The 17,881-nt window shown below is 34.3% G+C and overlaps 1 protein-coding gene across 1 annotated transcript in view; it reads right to left on the reverse strand.

Annotated features, from left to right (window-relative positions):
• Window positions 1-17,881, reverse strand: part of AP4E1 (adaptor related protein complex 4 subunit epsilon 1) — a 69,871-nt gene that overhangs the window by 41,130 nt on the left and 10,860 nt on the right. The window contains exons 4-10 of the mRNA XM_055537977.1: window positions 17,316-17,389; window positions 14,858-14,979; window positions 12,095-12,254; window positions 10,200-10,366; window positions 7,200-7,273; window positions 234-356; window positions 21-130 (exon numbers count right to left, since the gene is read on the reverse strand). Coding sequence (XP_055393952.1) covers window positions 21-130; window positions 234-356; window positions 7,200-7,273; window positions 10,200-10,366; window positions 12,095-12,254; window positions 14,858-14,979; window positions 17,316-17,389 — 830 coding nt within the window. The remainder of the gene's footprint in view (window positions 1-20; window positions 131-233; window positions 357-7,199; window positions 7,274-10,199; window positions 10,367-12,094; window positions 12,255-14,857; window positions 14,980-17,315; window positions 17,390-17,881) is intronic.

Consider the following 17,881-nt stretch of genomic DNA (forward strand, 5'->3'; position numbering starts at 1 on the left):
TACTCAAAATACCAGTTTACCTCTCTTTTAATAATAGGATCAGGATGATCTAAGCATTCAATTATTGTCATCTGATGTTGAAGAGCCAGAGTGGGATCCTGTTGGATAACATAGGTAAGAGCCTTCAGTCCTAGAAACCAAGATTAAATAACATAAAGTGACTTAAAATAAATATTCAGCAAATTTCAAAAAGCTCTCTTGGTAATTTCCATCAAAAGAACCAATCATCTTACCTAAATATTTGAGATTTATTTTAGGTGACAGAACAAACTTTCCAATGCATTTGGCAGCCTTCTCAAGCAATTCCGATTTAGGATAAATAGAATAGACTGTATGTACACATTCAAACAGAATAGCTAGAAAAATAAAATATTGTAACTTCAGAGATCATAGTAAGCCATAATAAAAAATATATCTGTGCAGAACTCCTAACAAAACAAACTAATCAGAAGGTCAGTTTTAGTCAAAAATCTTATGGAAATTTTTCAAAGGTAAGAATTTTACTATTTTCAGGCTTTATACAGTTGTTAGGATTATGTTGCCACAGTACAATTTAGAGAGAACTATATATATTAAAAGATAAGAATGATATATTCATCCATGCAACAAGTATTTTCTGAAACCTCCTATGAGTCAGACATTGTTCTACTAGTATGGATACAGCAGGGACAAAAACCCTTACCCTCAAGGAACTCACATTCTAATGGGCACATAAGTAATATATTCATTACTCCTATATAAATAGATACTTCCAACACTCCTTGAATGCTTCAAAATAAGTTATTCTCAGGCAGTTTCTACCACTTACACACAAAAACTGGATATGTAGTTTATTTCCATGTGATTTCAGTTCAGTTCAGTTGCTCAGTTGTGTCCGACTCTTTGCGGTTTAGTTCAATATAATCATTTTAGGGTGCTCTAGCATTTATTTCAAAATTTTTATACTCAAAACTCAAGTCACTTTTTAAAAATTAACTTAAAAATTAACCTCCAAGGTTATAGAAAATCTACTGAACATCTTGATAGTGTTCAAATTCGATTTTCTAGTCTCATCAAAGATCTGATAACTATAACAGATGATTAAAATGGACACTAAAATATTTTTCAAACTCTCTTAAAGATCAAGAGTGAAAGAGCTGGAGCTTTGTCATGTAAAGAAGAATCATTTAGGCACCATTAAACAAAATAAGCAGACTTAAAAACAGTTCAACTGAGGGCTTCCTTGGTTGCTTAGATGGTAAAGAATCTGCCTGCAATGCAGGAGACCCCGGTTTGATCCCTGGGCCAGGAAGATCCCCTGGAGAAGGGAATAGCAACCTGCTCCAGTATTCTTGCCCTGGAGAATCCATCCCATGGACAGAAGAGCCTGGCAGGCTACAGTCCATTGGGTTGCAAAGAGTTAGACACAACTGAGCAACTAACACACATGGTTGAAGAATATCATATCTTTGAAAGAATCACTCCTGCTCTTTTTCCAAAAGTTTAAAACACAATAATCAAACATTTATTCGTGTACAAGATATAAAATAGAGCCTGAATATTCAACTAGCTATGTTTTTACACTGCTAAGTTGCCTATAAACTGATACACATAAACATTTTGGGTAAAAAGTTTTACTAAAATAAATACTTTCTAAATAGGGAGAGAAAAGAAATTAGAAATAAGCATTTTTTAAGAAATAAACATCTCTTTAAGAAGTGAATCGACTTTAATTAAAGGAAAACCTATAAAGTCAACTGAACCTAAAAAGATCATTGCAGATATTATGCTGTAAAGTCTTTACTCTGTGCTATGAAAAAGAGTTGACTTTGGACTTCCCCAGTAGCTCAGTGGTAAAGAATGTGCCTACCAAACCCCTGGCCCAGGAAGACTACATGCTGCAGAACAACTAAGCCCCTGCACCACAACTATTGAGCCCGTGCTCCAGAGCCCAGGAACTGCAAGTCCTGAGCCCACATGCCCCAACTACTGAAGTCCATGCACCCCAGAGCCTGTGCTCCCCAACAAGGGAAGCCACCACGATCGTAAGCCCTCCTACCGCAACTAAAGAGCAGCCCTCACTCCCAGCAACTAGATAAAAGCTCTCACAGCAATAAAGACCCAGCATAGCCAAAATAATAAATAAAATTCTTTTTTTTTAATAGATTTGTTTTCAAAGAAAAATTTTTTCAAAAAGTTGACTTTATGACTTCATGAAGTAAACAGAGAAAGCCTTGGTCAATTAACTAATCAACTAAGGCAGGAGTAGGCAAAATACCATTAAACCCAGCCTTCAGCCTATCTTTGTAAACTGTGAACTAAGGATGATTTTTATATTTTTTGAGATATAACTGATATATAAAATTATTAGTTTTAGGTGTACAATTACATTTTTAAAGGTTAAAAAAAAAGGAGAATATATGACAGAAACCTATACGACCTACACAAAACCTAAAAGAACTGCTAGTTTAGGTATAGAATAAAATTAATAGTTCAAAAAATACACTTATTTGTCAACTTAGGCATACACACAGACACAGAAGTCGCTCAGTCGTGTCCGACTCTTTGCGACCCCATGGATTAAAAATAGGTTTTTAAATTATTTTAAAATAATTTAGAGATTTTAAGACTGTTTTTACTCCAACTCTACAAAAGTCTAAGTCCACAGATAAAAAAGCAGTCACTCCACTGTCTCCTCACTGCAGTGGTTAAAACGAAAGTGCTCTGAGGACTTCTAAAGGAAAAAATGCAATGTGGAGTTTTGCTTACTCCTCCAGAGCAACCCAGGTCCTAACCAAAATATCATTAAGTAAAAATTACCAAATTTTAATAATGTCCTAACATTTGTGACACACTATGGCTTTATCATAGATATTTTGGGTAGGATTATGTACAAAATTTGAGGAATTCTACTGATTACTCTATCCTTCAGACTAGACTTTACTTACATTTTAAATAAGTTATCTACTGTCACCACTCTGGCAAGGAGATGGGGGTACCAGCCAATGAGGGTGGTAGTCCAGTTTCTCCATTCTGCTTCCTTTAACACTTGGAATGGCAGGGGATGCTGCATCCTTCTGGATGGGGGATGAGGGTACTCTGTCTGGGAGAGGAAGGGGCACCCTAGTACTGCTCCCAATGTGACCTGTACTGAGAACAAGGGAGTGGCTCTAGTGTACCGGACCAGTAGAAAAAGCCCTGTCACTCCACCAAGTTTCCTCTACCACCACCCCAGGAAAGATGGGAGGGGTACCTCAATTGTTCTCTGTTCCTTGATGATGTAAAACCCAGGATTCCCACATCATCTCCACTGGCAATGCCAGGGAGGGTCCCTCTTGACATACGGCAGGGATCAAACTGCAGCTGCCCTCTTGGTCTTCATCACTGAGCTCCATGGGAGGGTTGGGGTACCTCATTACACCTGATGAGGATGGAAATCTTGATTCTTCATTCAGCCTTTGCTGCTCTGGGTAGTCCATAGTTTTTTCTATGTGGTGCTTGACTGCAATAGAAAAACTATTGTCTAAAAGTCTTCCATCTTGCTAGTCTGCCCTTTTTGCCTGAGTCCTCTGGCTAGAAAGTAGGCATTTTTCAGGGCATTTTTATCTGCACCTGTTGGCATTTTCAGACTGCTGGCTCTCTAGTACCCAGTCTGGGGCATACAAGGCAAAAAGAAAACCCAGGGTACTAACCTTGGAGTTGTTCCTTACATGCCAATGTCCCTAATCAGTCTACCTTCATTTATTCATGTTTCAGAGTCTCATGTGTTTATTTTACATATAATGTTCAAAGTTTTTAGATGTACTTAGTGGGTAGAGTACACCTAAAGTACTTCTATCTACTTTCAATGGTTCTATCCCTTATATTTCATTTTATATTATCTCTCAGTTTATTAAATAGTTTACTAAAAATGTCCTTCTCATCTTATCAGTTTCCTGCCCAAAACAATCCCATATCTCCATATTTATACAGTATAAAATCCAAACTCCTATGGCTGCCATAAGGAGGACGTCCGCAATATACTCTTCCCACTGCTCCCACTATTAACTGTCCAATCAAGCTGGCAAGTCACTGTTTTCTGAAACAGTGGGGGGTTTTAAACACTCCCACTTCTGCACCTTCTTTCATGTTCCCTTTGCCTAGAACTGCTTTTAACCTCCTTTCTGGCTATCTCAATCCTATCTTTCAAGGTCCTATTACATCAATAAATCTTTAGGTGCCCTGAAGCCCACAGTGATCTTAACCACCTCTGGAATCCTGTAATATTTACTCCCTTTACCTCCCCCTTTACATTCTGCCTTATACTGGTATTATGCCTTCATAAGTAAGTTATCTCCTCCATTACACTGTAAACTCCTTGAAGGCAAAGCTTACATTTTATACTTCCTCATATCCTCTATATCACTTTACAATGCCTGGCACATAGCAGATACACTCTAAATGCCTCTGATACGATTAATTTCTTCCTTTGACACTAAGGTAAGTTATAAAAATGAAACTTTAATTAAAATATGGTTTGGACTGAAACCCAATGAGATAATTGATTAAAAGTAAAATAACTTTCTCTTCTATTAATTCAATTAAAACATATTACTCACTGATTAACCCAGTGCCAGATACTGGGATATGCTAGCCAATAAGACAGAGATAGTTCCAGTCCTTATGAAGTTTATAATTTAATATTGATATGTTTAAGCAATAAAATATTTATATTAAGTTTACTAGAGAATACTCTACCACTGATAAATGTAAGCTATAAACTGTATCAGTACAAATATGGGGAGAAATGCAGAACAAAGAGAAGTAAATAAAGGAAAAAAGAAAACAACAGAAACTAAGTTTCTCTGGCAAAGTTAAACACTGGACCAGTAGACTACAAAGAAACAAACTGTTAGCATTGGTCTCGTCAATCTTAATAAAAGAAGGATGTCCTAATGGAGAACATTAAAACTATTTCCTCGGGTATACAGTATTCTCTACATCGAAAGGAACAGGTAACAGCAGTTATCTACAGGAGTAGGCGATAAGGGTTGAAGGGACACTTTACTGTTCACTGTATACCCTTTCATGCCTTTTGATTTCTGAACCATGTGCATATATTGCCTATCCAATAAAATAATTATATCTCAAACAACTTTTTAATTTACTTTAGCTGCCTGGAAAAATTCTGACACTACTTTGGATTATTCCGACAGCTCCTAGCCAAACCACCCGCCTCAATAAGGATCATCCTTACCTCTGATGCCTTATTCTTCTCATTACATAATAAGATCCTATGTGCGTGCTAAGTCGCTGTCATGTCTGACTCTCTGCGACCGTACAGACTGTAGCCCGCCAGGCTCCTCTGTCCATGGGATTCTCCAGAATCCAGGAGTGGGTTGCTATGCCCTCTTCCAGGGGATCTTCCCGACCCTGAGATCGAACCTGCAGTCTCTTACATCTCCTACATTGGCAGGCGGGTTCTTTACCACTAGCACCACCTGGTAAGTCCCAGTAAGATCCTGCTGCTGCTGCTGCTGCTGCTAAGTTGCTTCAGTCGTGTCCGACTCTGTGCGACCCCACAGACGGCAGCCCATCAGGCTCCCCCGTCCCTGGGATTCTCCAGGCAAGAACACTGGAGTGGGTTGCCATTTCCTTCTCCAATGCAAGAAAGTGAAAAGTGAAAGTGAAGTCGCTCAGTTGTGTCCGACTCCTAGCGACCCCATGGAATGCAGCCCACCAGGCCCCTCTGTCCATGGGATTTTCCAGGCAAGAGTACTGGAGTGGGTTGCCATGCCATCAACTGTTCATTATACTATACACTTAGAAGGGCAGGGCCTGTGTCTACCTTATTTTTCCTTTAATCTCCCACATTTAGCAGGGAGGAATATGTAAGTAAATCAACTCTTTCCTCAATCTGTATCTAGTTTAAAAATTAAGGTTTTGTTTTGTAGGAATTCAATAAATACTGGTTGAACAAATGAATACCATGCTTGTTACCTTAACTACCATTTATACATGCAAAACATAAATCTATCCTTCAAAATTTACTATCCCAATTCACTACCATGTACATTACTTCTTCTATACTAGTCTTACAGATGCAATCCTTTATTCAATCCTTTCTTCAGTTTTATTACAGTTAAAACCGGTTCAACTTCTGCCCTCTAGTCTACTCTACGTTTCTACAACCATTATTCTTTAAGATTTGCAGTTTATCATTGCCTGAAAGAACAAATACTCCTCTCTATCCCCTATTTCATGGTATTTCACCAGATTAAGAAATGACTTCTTATTTGAGTTATATTTCTCAATACCTCTTCTACTGCTCATCTCCAAGGTAGGCAAAATTCAAACTGTTTTACTTCTATCTCTTAAATATCTCAAAATATCCCACTTTCTTCAGTAAGCTTTCTCAAGCTGATCAATAAAGAACTAAGAGTTCTTCCCTCTGGCTATTAAGACTAGTTACTTTTCTCAGTTCTTCTCCCTCCTCCCCCATTTTACTCTTGTTTCCTATCACTAAAAGACTTTTTAAAATTGTGTTTAACATAAATAGCTGCTGTCTCTTCATTACAAAGTTCATTATTCCATATCTATATATTCTTATCTATCTCAAATTCAACCTTTAGTTGTCTTCTTAAGTATCACTTTTTGAGAAAAGCCTTCCTTATCCTTCTGCTCAACTAAGAATAGCTGCTATGTGCTCCACAGTACCCTGTAACTTGCCTCTGTAACATTCATGGTACCTGTCCCTTTCCATCTCCCTAGGCTATGAGCTCAATGATAAGACTGTTTTGTTCACAACTGTATTCCAAGCATCTTGCACAAGGACTAATAAATAATAAAACCTTAAATATTTGGTGACTAGATGACAGATTGCTTTATTTGAAAACTGTTTTCTTAAGTACGGAATAGACCTACTGGGTTATCTTCACTGTCAGATGCTTGATTGTTGAATCATCTATTGAACATTTTCAATAAAGAGACAATTTCTCTTTAAAAATGAAGTCTTTAAAAGAGAGACAATTATAATAGTCAATTTACATCAACATTTAAAACAATGTCATAATTCCAAATTATTTTTATTAGTTATTCAATACTTTCAATGAAAAATAATCACCCAAAACCACCTTAAAAATTAACATTTAAAATTTACTGGAATTCACAGTATTCTAACACAGATTTAGCTATAATACTGAAAACATTATTAGAGCAGCATTTACACAAATATTACCTACCATATGTGACATTGTGATTTAACTCAGCTCTTCGTAAGGATTCATCAAGAACATCATACATTAATTCACTTGTCCTGTTTAAAAGATATTTTATTTGCAGTAGAATTATAGTATTATAACCCAATAAAACATAGTTTTTCAAACTTCTCTCTCTTTAAAACTGAGGATCTACAGAAAAGAAGTGAAAGAAATTCATTTTATGAAGTTATGGGAATTTCACTTCTTAAATATTCCACTTTCACTTTTTTAAGAGTTTAACCTTCTGCTCTATCAGACTAGCCAATGAGCAAAGTCAATCAACTCGTTCCTCAATCTGTACCTACTTTAAATACGGTTTTCATCTGATTGAACACTCTTTTATCATTTTCTTTGTAATATAATATTTCTACCTGTTTAAAATTACTATAGTAATACTTCACATATCCAGATTATTCCAGACAATATATTATATGTATTTTAAATACTTATTTTTTTAAAAATATTCAAGTATCAGTCTTTCTTTGAGCAGCAGTAGGTTCTTCAGAGAGAAAATTTTAACTTTCATTTATGTTAAATATAAAGAAATTATATTTTTGTAAAATTAACAAATTAATACCATTCTATGTCTTTATGGTCACAGATTACAGTTACAGTAACTGAGTTGAGGTAGAAACTATACAAAAATGCAGTGCCTTATAGACCCCTAGCACTCTGCCACTATGCCTTTTCTCCAGGTAAAAGTCCTCTCTAAAAGGCCAATGGTGAAAAATATGGCTTCTCAGCTGATATTTTTGTATGTTTTGTAAAATCAAAAAGCACTAATAGAAAAAAGCACCATCAACAAAGAAATACACAGTAGTTTCTTATAGAAAAACTATACTACAAAACAAAAAGATCAAAATAATCTTGGGCTATACAAATTATTTATCATGTATGTTACAAGTTTCTGAGAAAATGTCTTCTTTTTTAAAAAACTATACAGCTATAAAACTCAATTTGAAGTGCATGTACTTTTATTGCACCTTAACTGAAGTATACATATCAACTGAAAATTCAGAACCATATTTTAAAATCCCTCATTTTATTACGTAAGCATTTCTTCCACAGACAACAATCATATAGTAGACATTACAAATATTCCCCCCCAAAAAATCTGGTAATTCTACACTTAACATTACAGCGTAACTTCCCAATTTAAAAAGCCAATGTAGGAGTTATATTAACCACACAAAATGTGGAAACATTTGCGGACATGATTGAGCTGAATGTTAATAACCTAAGAAGCAGAATGCTATAAAACACAAGAAAATATTCAAATAGATATAAAAGACCATAAACATAAGACTTTTCCAGTAAATTAATACTTACAATTAAATATATTAGAATCCTGTTATAAAATAACATTTTTACTTTGCCAAATTGAGCATATCATGTCTTAAGAAATACATGTTAACATAAAATCTCGTTAGAGTTGGGACAAAAAAGGAGAAAACATTTTAATGTCCATAACACTGTAAAAGAGATATATTCTTTACTCACTTAATTAAGCCTAATTTCTATTCAATTGAGCTCTCTGAACTCTGTAAACATATTCATTTTTGTATGTATTCTTCAAATTCATCCTTGAAGGAAAGGATGATAATGAGTTAACAAATTTAGTAAATTCACTAATGCCTACAAAGTAACTTTCTGACAACATATGATGGCATTAAATCTTTTTGGACCAATGAGATCTGAATGCATTACTATGAAATTAATGGTTTTAAAACAATTCTAGTGAGCTTCAACTAGAGCTCCACAATGGACAAACATTTCTAATGTGTGTGTCTGCTCCATCAACTCCAGGTTTTCACCCCAGGCTTCAATCAAGGTTGAGATTCATAAAGATAGAAAAAAGGAAAATAGCAATACCAAGAGTGATACAGCCCAGCTGGTGTTCATTAGAAGCTCACCAATGATGGATTCTGACTTGAAGCTGAGAGGGCTTTACTAGGAGCAAAAGCCTGGAGGATAATCCGGTAGTATGGCAAGACTAGAGAATTAGCAAATACATGTACCTTACTGTATAAAACAAAACCATATCTCTAAAGTCAGAATCTGATTAATAATATGCTCTAAAGATAGAAACACATCAGGGACTTCAGCCAATGGTCCTTGCTCTTGAGGGGAATAAATCGAGTTGCTTTCAAACAGCTCAGAAAAAAAATTTAAATAAAAATAATGTGTGCACACATGCACATACAGGAAGAGACAGAAAGAATGACAAAGCAAATATAAATAACTGATGAATCTAGGTAGAGAGCTCCCTGTATTATTCTTGGAAATTTTCTGTAAGTTTAAAAAACTACAGCAAAATTAAAAGTTATAAAACATATATGTAATTGGAAAGACATGAATAAAAAGTTTCATAAAATTATTGCCTAAAAAAAGTAATTCAGACAAAATGAATTGTTCCACTATAGCAATAGTGTCAGCAAACTATAGTCTGCATGCCTAATCTGGCCAGATGTCTGTTTTTATATTGGCTATAGGCTAAAATGGTTTTTACATTTTTAAATGGTTAAAAAAATCGAAAGAATTAGATTTCATGACACATAAAGTTTATATGAAATTCAAGTTTTAACGTCCATAAAGTTTTTTGGACTGAGCTGTGCTCATTTACATACTATCTATGGTTGCTTTTGAGCTATGTACCACAGCAGAGTTAACACGTTGCAATACACAACATATAGCTCCCAAAGTCTAAAATATTTATAATCTGGCTTTTTATAAAAAAGCTTTCCAACTTCCAAACTAGAATGATTCAGAAAGTTTCACAGAAGATACGGAGCTCCAAAGGTAACTTTTTCTGTGAGTGGACTTAGATAAGCAGAAAGCCAGGATTATCTCAACAAGCTGAATTTATACACTTCTTACAGTGGCTTACTTATCACTACTAAGTCAACGAAGCATTGGGAGAATCTGGTTTATCATGAACCTCTACATGACTAAAGCCTATCAAATTTACTTAGAAGAGTTTACCTTTGATCATCTTTTCCTAGAAGTCCTAGTATTCTCAACAACTGAATTTGTAACCATGGTGCTGGTACGCTGTGGTAATTGAAATCTACTGGGAGCTTTCCTCCAACCACTTGCTTCAAGATCGTTACAAAACTCCCAGTCAAGTCTTTATATGCAGATGAATTCTCCTATATTCAAAAAATAAAACAAAAAAACTTTCTGTTAATAACAATATCTCAAAAATAAAACAGACCTGCTTGAAATGCTATGCAGAATCTAACTTAGTATATGCTCATTTAGAAGTCTCATGTTCACATTTAATGAAACAGTCCTCTGATTTGTATAATTCCTTCCACAAAGAAACTCTTCTGGTGACCAGATTCAGAAGTGAATCATGCCCCTAAAAGTTTCCACCATTCCCTACTTGTCCTACACACCAGTTTAATTACCTTTCCAAAGTTCGATAATTATATCTTAGAACTTTTAATAGCTAGTATCAGCAATTAAAAATTGAAAAGAAAAAAAGCAGTAATCTCTCTAGATGAAAATCAAGGCCTGTTTGCAATCTCTGAATTTTGTTTGCAGAAGACTTCCCATGTAATTGAACTAAATTATCCTCTGGGTGGAAGAGCACAACCAACATTACTTGAACATTCAAAACTCCCCAAATCAGCAAGCCTGCTTATTAAAAATTAATTAACTCTATAGTATTTAAACATATTTGTGATTCTGAATGAGTGTGCCTTGATTATCTATCAGACTACTCTCTCAGACTTGGGAAATTTTTTCATCTTATATTGTTTAATGAAGTATAGTTGACTCACAATATTATATTAGTTTCAGGTGTACAACATAGTGATTCAACATTATATATATTACAAATTGATCACAACTATGGTCTAGTAACCATCTGCCTGAATTAGGGAAAGTAAATATGTGTTCCTCAAAATGAATGTTAGACTCTTCACTGTAATTTTTATATGTATCAAGGGCAAATTTTTGGAAGGGAAATAATAGCTCTCTCAGAGTTTAATAAATGTCAGAGGAAAATAAGATTTAATGTCAATTATCTATTTATACCATACTACTTTGGAACACACAACACATAAAAGTAAAGACAACTTTCAGTTTGTATAATTTTAAATTTATTTCAATAGCATTATGAGGTATGATGAAATCTCTCACAAATATATACTTTCAGACACAAAAGGTTTCAGGCAATACACTGGGGCTGAATTAGTATATACCCATATTGCCATTTAGAAAAAAATTTTTACTATAACATTTAATCCTCCTTCCTCCTCTAACATAGAATCAATGTATGGAATCAACACAATAGACCAGGGGTCCCCAACTCTGAGATCTAATGCCTGATGATCTGAGGTGTAGCTGATGTAATAATAATAGGAATAAAGGCAAAATAAACATAATGTGCTTGACTCATCCCCAAAATCACCCTCCCCGTCCCCAACCCATCCAAAAATTGTCTTCCACAAAACTGGTCTCTAGTGCCAAAACAATTAGGTACTGCTTCTGCAGACTGTGCCTTACACATTCCCCACCAGCTCTCCTCACTTTAGAAGCTGTTGTAAGTATCCCATGAAGCTGTATAAAAAGGAGCCACTTCTTGAAAATCCACAAATCTGCAAATTTCAACCACCTTGCAGAGCTACCATTTTTCCATGCTTCTTTCATAACATGAAAAACTTTCAGGCATTTAAAAAAGACTAAATCTAGAATGTGTCTGCAACTCATGCTATTAACAACATGCAAAAATCACTATTAAAGGGTCAATACTACAAACTTAAATGTGATGCATTTTACTGAAAAATATGCGTTTTCTTTTAATTACATAGTTACATAGTTATATTTTTCTAATGATAGCTACTCAGTAACTTCTCAAAATGTCAACTTACCTTAATCATCCTAAGGTATATGTGCAAGGAAGCAGCCATGACTCCAACATCTCTATCACAAAGTGCTTTCCGAAACTTAACATGGATATGCTGTACTTGATTAGGAGCAATGAGATAAAATTTATATAAGGCCAGAACAGCTTTTCTTCGTATAATCTCCCTAAAGATAAAAAATAAAATCTAAATAAACCATCTGGAAATATCAGACATTTAGGCTGAAAAGATTATGGACCAGATGATTTCAAAATACCAGCTATTACTTTAATCTAAAAAAAGAGAGAGAATTACCCATTTATTGTTAATTTTTATTCTAATTTACCAAATTATAAAATAGTGGTTATCTCTAGGAGGTTATCTCTAGGACGTTACCTCAAGAGACTTTAAGTCTCCATGTTATGTATTTCTTTAGTTACAACATTCGTTGATAACAAGCATATATTACTTTTGAAACCAAAACAAAGCAAGAAAGATAAACAAATTTCTTAATCCCCAAATTCCATTTCTGAAAGCCATATCTCTAAAGATTGGGAAGAGAATAAATAGTAAGTTTAAATGAGTAAGAGGTAATTTCCGCTAGTAATATTAAACAGTCTCTTCATTAACATTAAAGTCTCCTTAACATTTCAGCTTTTTATATTTCTTTTTTTATATCATGGGTAAACATACTCCAAATACTTAAGTGGGGCAGGGGAGTATAAGGGGGACTTACATTAAAAGATGTTACTCCTCTCCTTGCCCAGCTCATGTTTCAAAAACCTCATTACAATGAGGAGGAAAGTATATACAAGTCGTGCACTTCATTTGTAACAGATAATGTCTAGCACACAAGAAGCAAAAATAAAGAGTTGCTATCCTGTGAACACAATGTCATTTTCAAGGAATTATATTCTTGTTTTTCCCTCTCATGCCTGTTTCCACATGGCTCATATCTGCAGATTGCGCCGGCAGTGCTCACAACAGCCGTAGTGAAGTATTTACTTTTAGGATTCCTTAAGACATATTTCTGTTACCTAAAAGCATAGAATCTCAAAATTGAGATTATTCAATTCAATCCTCTGTGTTCCATTCAAGAATACCTTTTATAATATTCCTAACAAATGGTCATCCAGCTTCTGCATTAACAAGCAACCCACTATCTTCCTGGGTAAACTATGTCATGAGGGAAAATCCTTTTCACATAAAAAGAAAGCAGATTAACAACAGATTTGCCACTAGTATTAACACTATGGTAACTGGAATCTACATCCCAAAGTGTTGCTATAGGGTATTAACCAATATGAGTTCCAGGACACAGTAAATAAATGAGGTGAGGAAAAAAAATACAGACCCTTATCAGGCTCAGGAATCCCTTGGTCTGGCCCAAAATGGTGGCAATAACACAAGGTATCAAAAAACCTGGATTTGGGCTGTAGGTCTGGCATGTGGAAATATAACCAAGGATTCAAAAGTCAAGTCCAACCCCTGTCTCACAGCTTCGTCGTGACATCTACTGGCCTATCTGTAGCTGTGGCCCACAACTCTGTCTTTAGCTCTTTACTCCACAGCGAAGAAGTAGGTATGGCCATAATTGCAAAAGCAGAGTTTCAGAAAGTCTAAATTCTAACTAGTACAAGACAGGAAAGGCCAGGATTTGAAATGAGAGTAGATGGGAAGCAATACGGAAAAAATTGAGAGGGTAAATGGGAAGCAACAAGGGAAAAATTCAAATCTTTTTCAGAAAGATTTCATACAAAGGTTAAGTATGGCTACCACAAAACAGTGGTGGTATGGAAAAATTTCATAAAAATTTGCTCAGCTATGATCAGATCAACTTCTAAATAAAGAAAGGCTAATATTTTATTTCCAGTAGTTAACTGTCCATGCCCATCATTTGCTCTAAACACCGATTCAACATAAACAAAACAAGTCTGAAAAATCTATGAAGTTACTCCATAATTCTCAGTAAGAGCTATCATTTTTAGCTGGAAGATTCATGGCCCAAGATTTCTTAAAGAACACAAACCATAAGACAACATTTTATAATCTTAGAACACTAAAAATGTTGACTTAAAAAAGCATAGAAATAAAGAGATATTATACAGGTAACAAAAAAAAAAATCTTTAACAAAAATATGTATACAATAAAGTACCGCAATCACAAAGGAAAAATGGCTAGTGACTAAACATTTTCCTAGCTATGAAGGTTATGAAATCAAGGGGCTTGAGCAAAAACAAAATAATTCCAAGTTTGGAAAAAATACTAATCAAGTTAATAAGGAGAGAGTTGAGGAATCATTCAAAATTAGCAAAATACTACAAGTTAAGGTTCATTTGTACATATCCTGCTAAAGCTGCAGTTTTGATATAAAAGCATTTCCAGTACATTGAAGCTATGTATTCATGGCATCTGAACCACTTCCAAATGTTTTCCATTATTTCACTTTATAAAACAACTTTGTGAGAACTAAGGAGCTTCAATCAACCCCATATAGCCAAGGGAAAAACAGGACACTGAGAGTAAGCAGCAGAAGTGGAAAGAGAGCCAAGGATTCCTGATGGTAAGCCTCACTGTCTCAGTTTTACTTTAGAAAGCTGCCTAACATTTTTCTAAACCCACATAAAAATAAAGGACAGTGCTATTGGGGATTTTTGTATTATACCTGGCAGTCAAAGAATATCCTCTATCCTGGTAGCATTAAATCAAAGTTAGAATAAAATTTTTAGTATAAATTTTTCTTTTGAAATACACAGTGTAGACACCTATCCAAAAAAGAATTTACTTACTTAGAATGTTGAAGTTTATCTTCTATCAATGGAAGAACAGCTGGAATCATTTCTCGGGGGAAAATCTGGCTGACGATAGTAAGTGCCATACATACTTCTACTAGGTTAGTGCTCTGCAAGTCCTGACATAATTATTAAGCAAAGAAAACATTCAGTGCAAATTCTGAAACTAGGGACAGTGAGCTCAACATTGCAATGGTCCTATACACTTAATACTGTAGTTTTCAACTAATTTGTCCATTTAGGAATACCTTGTATTTTATAGGAATACCAGTGTTTCACTTGCCTTAATAGAGTCAATAGATAAAGACAGCCCAAAAGTAACCGATCTAAAGGAAACTGTATTTCTGTTCTGACACTGACCAAAGTAGTCTTCTTTATTACAGCCTTTAAAACTTTTCTAAACCAGTAACAAAAAAATTTTTATCAATTTTTATTGTTAAAGCAATGAGTGGAAGTTTAAAAGGAAGCAATTTTTTAATACATACTATAAAATGTATGCATTTATATATACTTATATAAGCACAAAGTTTATAAACTATTTTAATAGAAACCGAAACTACATTTTTGAAAGTTTGGAAAGGTTTAAAGCCACTAGTAACCTTAAGAGAGTATATGACTTAAAATTCAGAAAGTACTACACACACATACACTCTCTCACATATCAGAAGAAATAAGATAAACACAAAAAAGCTCAACAATTCAGTTATACTTCATTACCAATTTTGTCTAAAAGTTAAACAGAAAAAAATATTGCATGTGGATTAAATTGTTTTTATTATCATACATTTCGGTTACCCAATTATACTCTATTCTCCTTTAAATTGACTTTTAGAGTTTAAAAGACTTCAATTATTCAGTTTATATTATGTCCCTTTAAAATAGATCCTAGAAAAAAAGACAATAGCATGGAAAATGCATCTGACTAAGAGTCTGGAGATCTAAATTATAGTTCTAGTTCCAGCTCTGCTTTTTTTATTTTTATTTATTCTTTTACTGAAGTATAGCTGATTTACAATATAGTATTAGTTTCAGGTGTACAGCATAGTGATTTAGAAAATTTTTGCAGATTATACTCCACTGTAGGCTATTATATGATAAATGGGTATAATTCCCTGTGCTATCCCTTTCCTTATCTATTTTATATACAGTAATTTGTTATCTATTAATACCATACTCCTAAGTTGTTCCTCCCCTCTCTCCCTATGGTAACCCCAAGTTCATTTTCTGTCTGTGAGTCTGTTTCTATTTTGCATTTCCATTCATTTGTATTATTTTTTAGACTATACATATAAGTGATATATACTGTATTTGTCTTTCTCTGTATGACTTATTTCACTAAGCACAATATTCTCTAGGTTCATCCACATTGCCACAAATGGCAGTATTTCACTGTTTTTAATACCTGAATAATATTCTATTATGTATATATACCAAGTCTTTTTAACCAACTGTCTGTTAATGGGCACTTGGGTTGTTTCCATGTCTTGGCTACTATAAATAGTCCTATGAACACTGAGGTTATGTACCCTTTTAAGTCAGTGTCTTTGTTCTGTCCAAATAGAAACCCAGGAGTGAAACTGCTGGATCATATGGTAGTTCTTTTTAGTTTTTTAAGGAATCTCCATACTGTTTCCCATAGTGGCTGACCAATTTGCATTCCCACCAACCATGTATAAGGGTTCCCTTTTCTCCACATCCTTGCCAACATTTATTTTTCACAAACTTTTTCACAATAGCCATTCTCAATGAGGTGATACCTCACTGTGGTTTTGATTTTACTTCTCTAATAATTAGTGACATTGAGCATCTTTTCATTGCCTGTTAGCCATTTACATGTCTTCTTTGGAAAAATGTCTATTCAAGTCTTCTGCTCATTTTGTGACTACGTTATATTGAGTTGTATGAGTGTTTGTATATTTTGAATATCAAGCCCTGTCAGTCCCATCATTTGCAAATATTTTCTCCCATTTCGTAGGTTGTCTTTTCATTTTATCAGTTATTTCCTTTGCTGTGCAAAAGCTTTTAAGTATAATTAGGTCCCATTTGTTAATTTTTTGCTATTTATTCTGCCTTAGGAGACTGATCCAAGAAAACCTCGCTACAATTTATGTCAAAGAGTATTCTACCTACGTTCTCTTCTAGGAGTTTTATAGTTTCAGGTCTTACTTGTAGATCTTTAGACCATTGTGAGTTTCTTTTCCTTAACTCTGCTTTTTTAAATGAAACCACTATAACAGCAGCAGTAGCAAATGATATTCTGTACAGTGTTTCATTCGACCCTTACAACTTGGTTAAGTTCTATTATTATCCTCATTCTACAGATGCAGAAACTGATCTAAAAGATCTTTCCAATAAACACATTCTGCAAGCCTACATTCTTTCAAAAATATAAAAACTGTCAAATGCCTGACGGAATAATTTAAGACTTTATATTAACCAGCATACAATACAGTACCTTTACAACTGTGTTCACAAGGAGAAGCAACAGTTCATGACTTTCATGTAGAAATAAAGATACAGCCAAATAACCTTAAAATTTGAGAGAAAAAGTCTCATTAACACCCGTCAAAAATTAACTCTTCTTAAGAAGTTAAACAAAGCAATAATATATTCCAAAGTTTGAATGTCAAAGACAGAGTTACAGGTAAATATTAAAACAAATAGTAAAATAAGAAGGTTCAAAAAAATTCAGTAAGGAAGATTTCAGGTGTTCTTCATCCTGAAGTCTTTCATAATTAGGTATTTCACAGGATATAACTAAAATGGAAAAAAGGCTATGTGTACCAGCTTAAAGTCCTATAAATGACATTAGGAATATATACCTTCTATCTTCTGTGCAAATTTCTACATAATCAATCAAAACATTTTGTCTTGTAGCCAAATACAATTATCCAAAAACTAACAGCTGTTATAGTTAATAAATAGTGAGTTACCAGCTATTTGTATTACTGAATGAGCTATTTAATACCAAACCAAATGACATAAATCATACATTAAGCCACAAGAAACACCTTGTTTTCT

Source organism: Bubalus kerabau, chromosome 10, assembly GCF_029407905.1.
Source record: "Bubalus kerabau isolate K-KA32 ecotype Philippines breed swamp buffalo chromosome 10, PCC_UOA_SB_1v2, whole genome shotgun sequence".
In the NCBI taxonomy this organism is placed as follows: domain Eukaryota; kingdom Metazoa; phylum Chordata; class Mammalia; order Artiodactyla; family Bovidae; genus Bubalus; species Bubalus kerabau.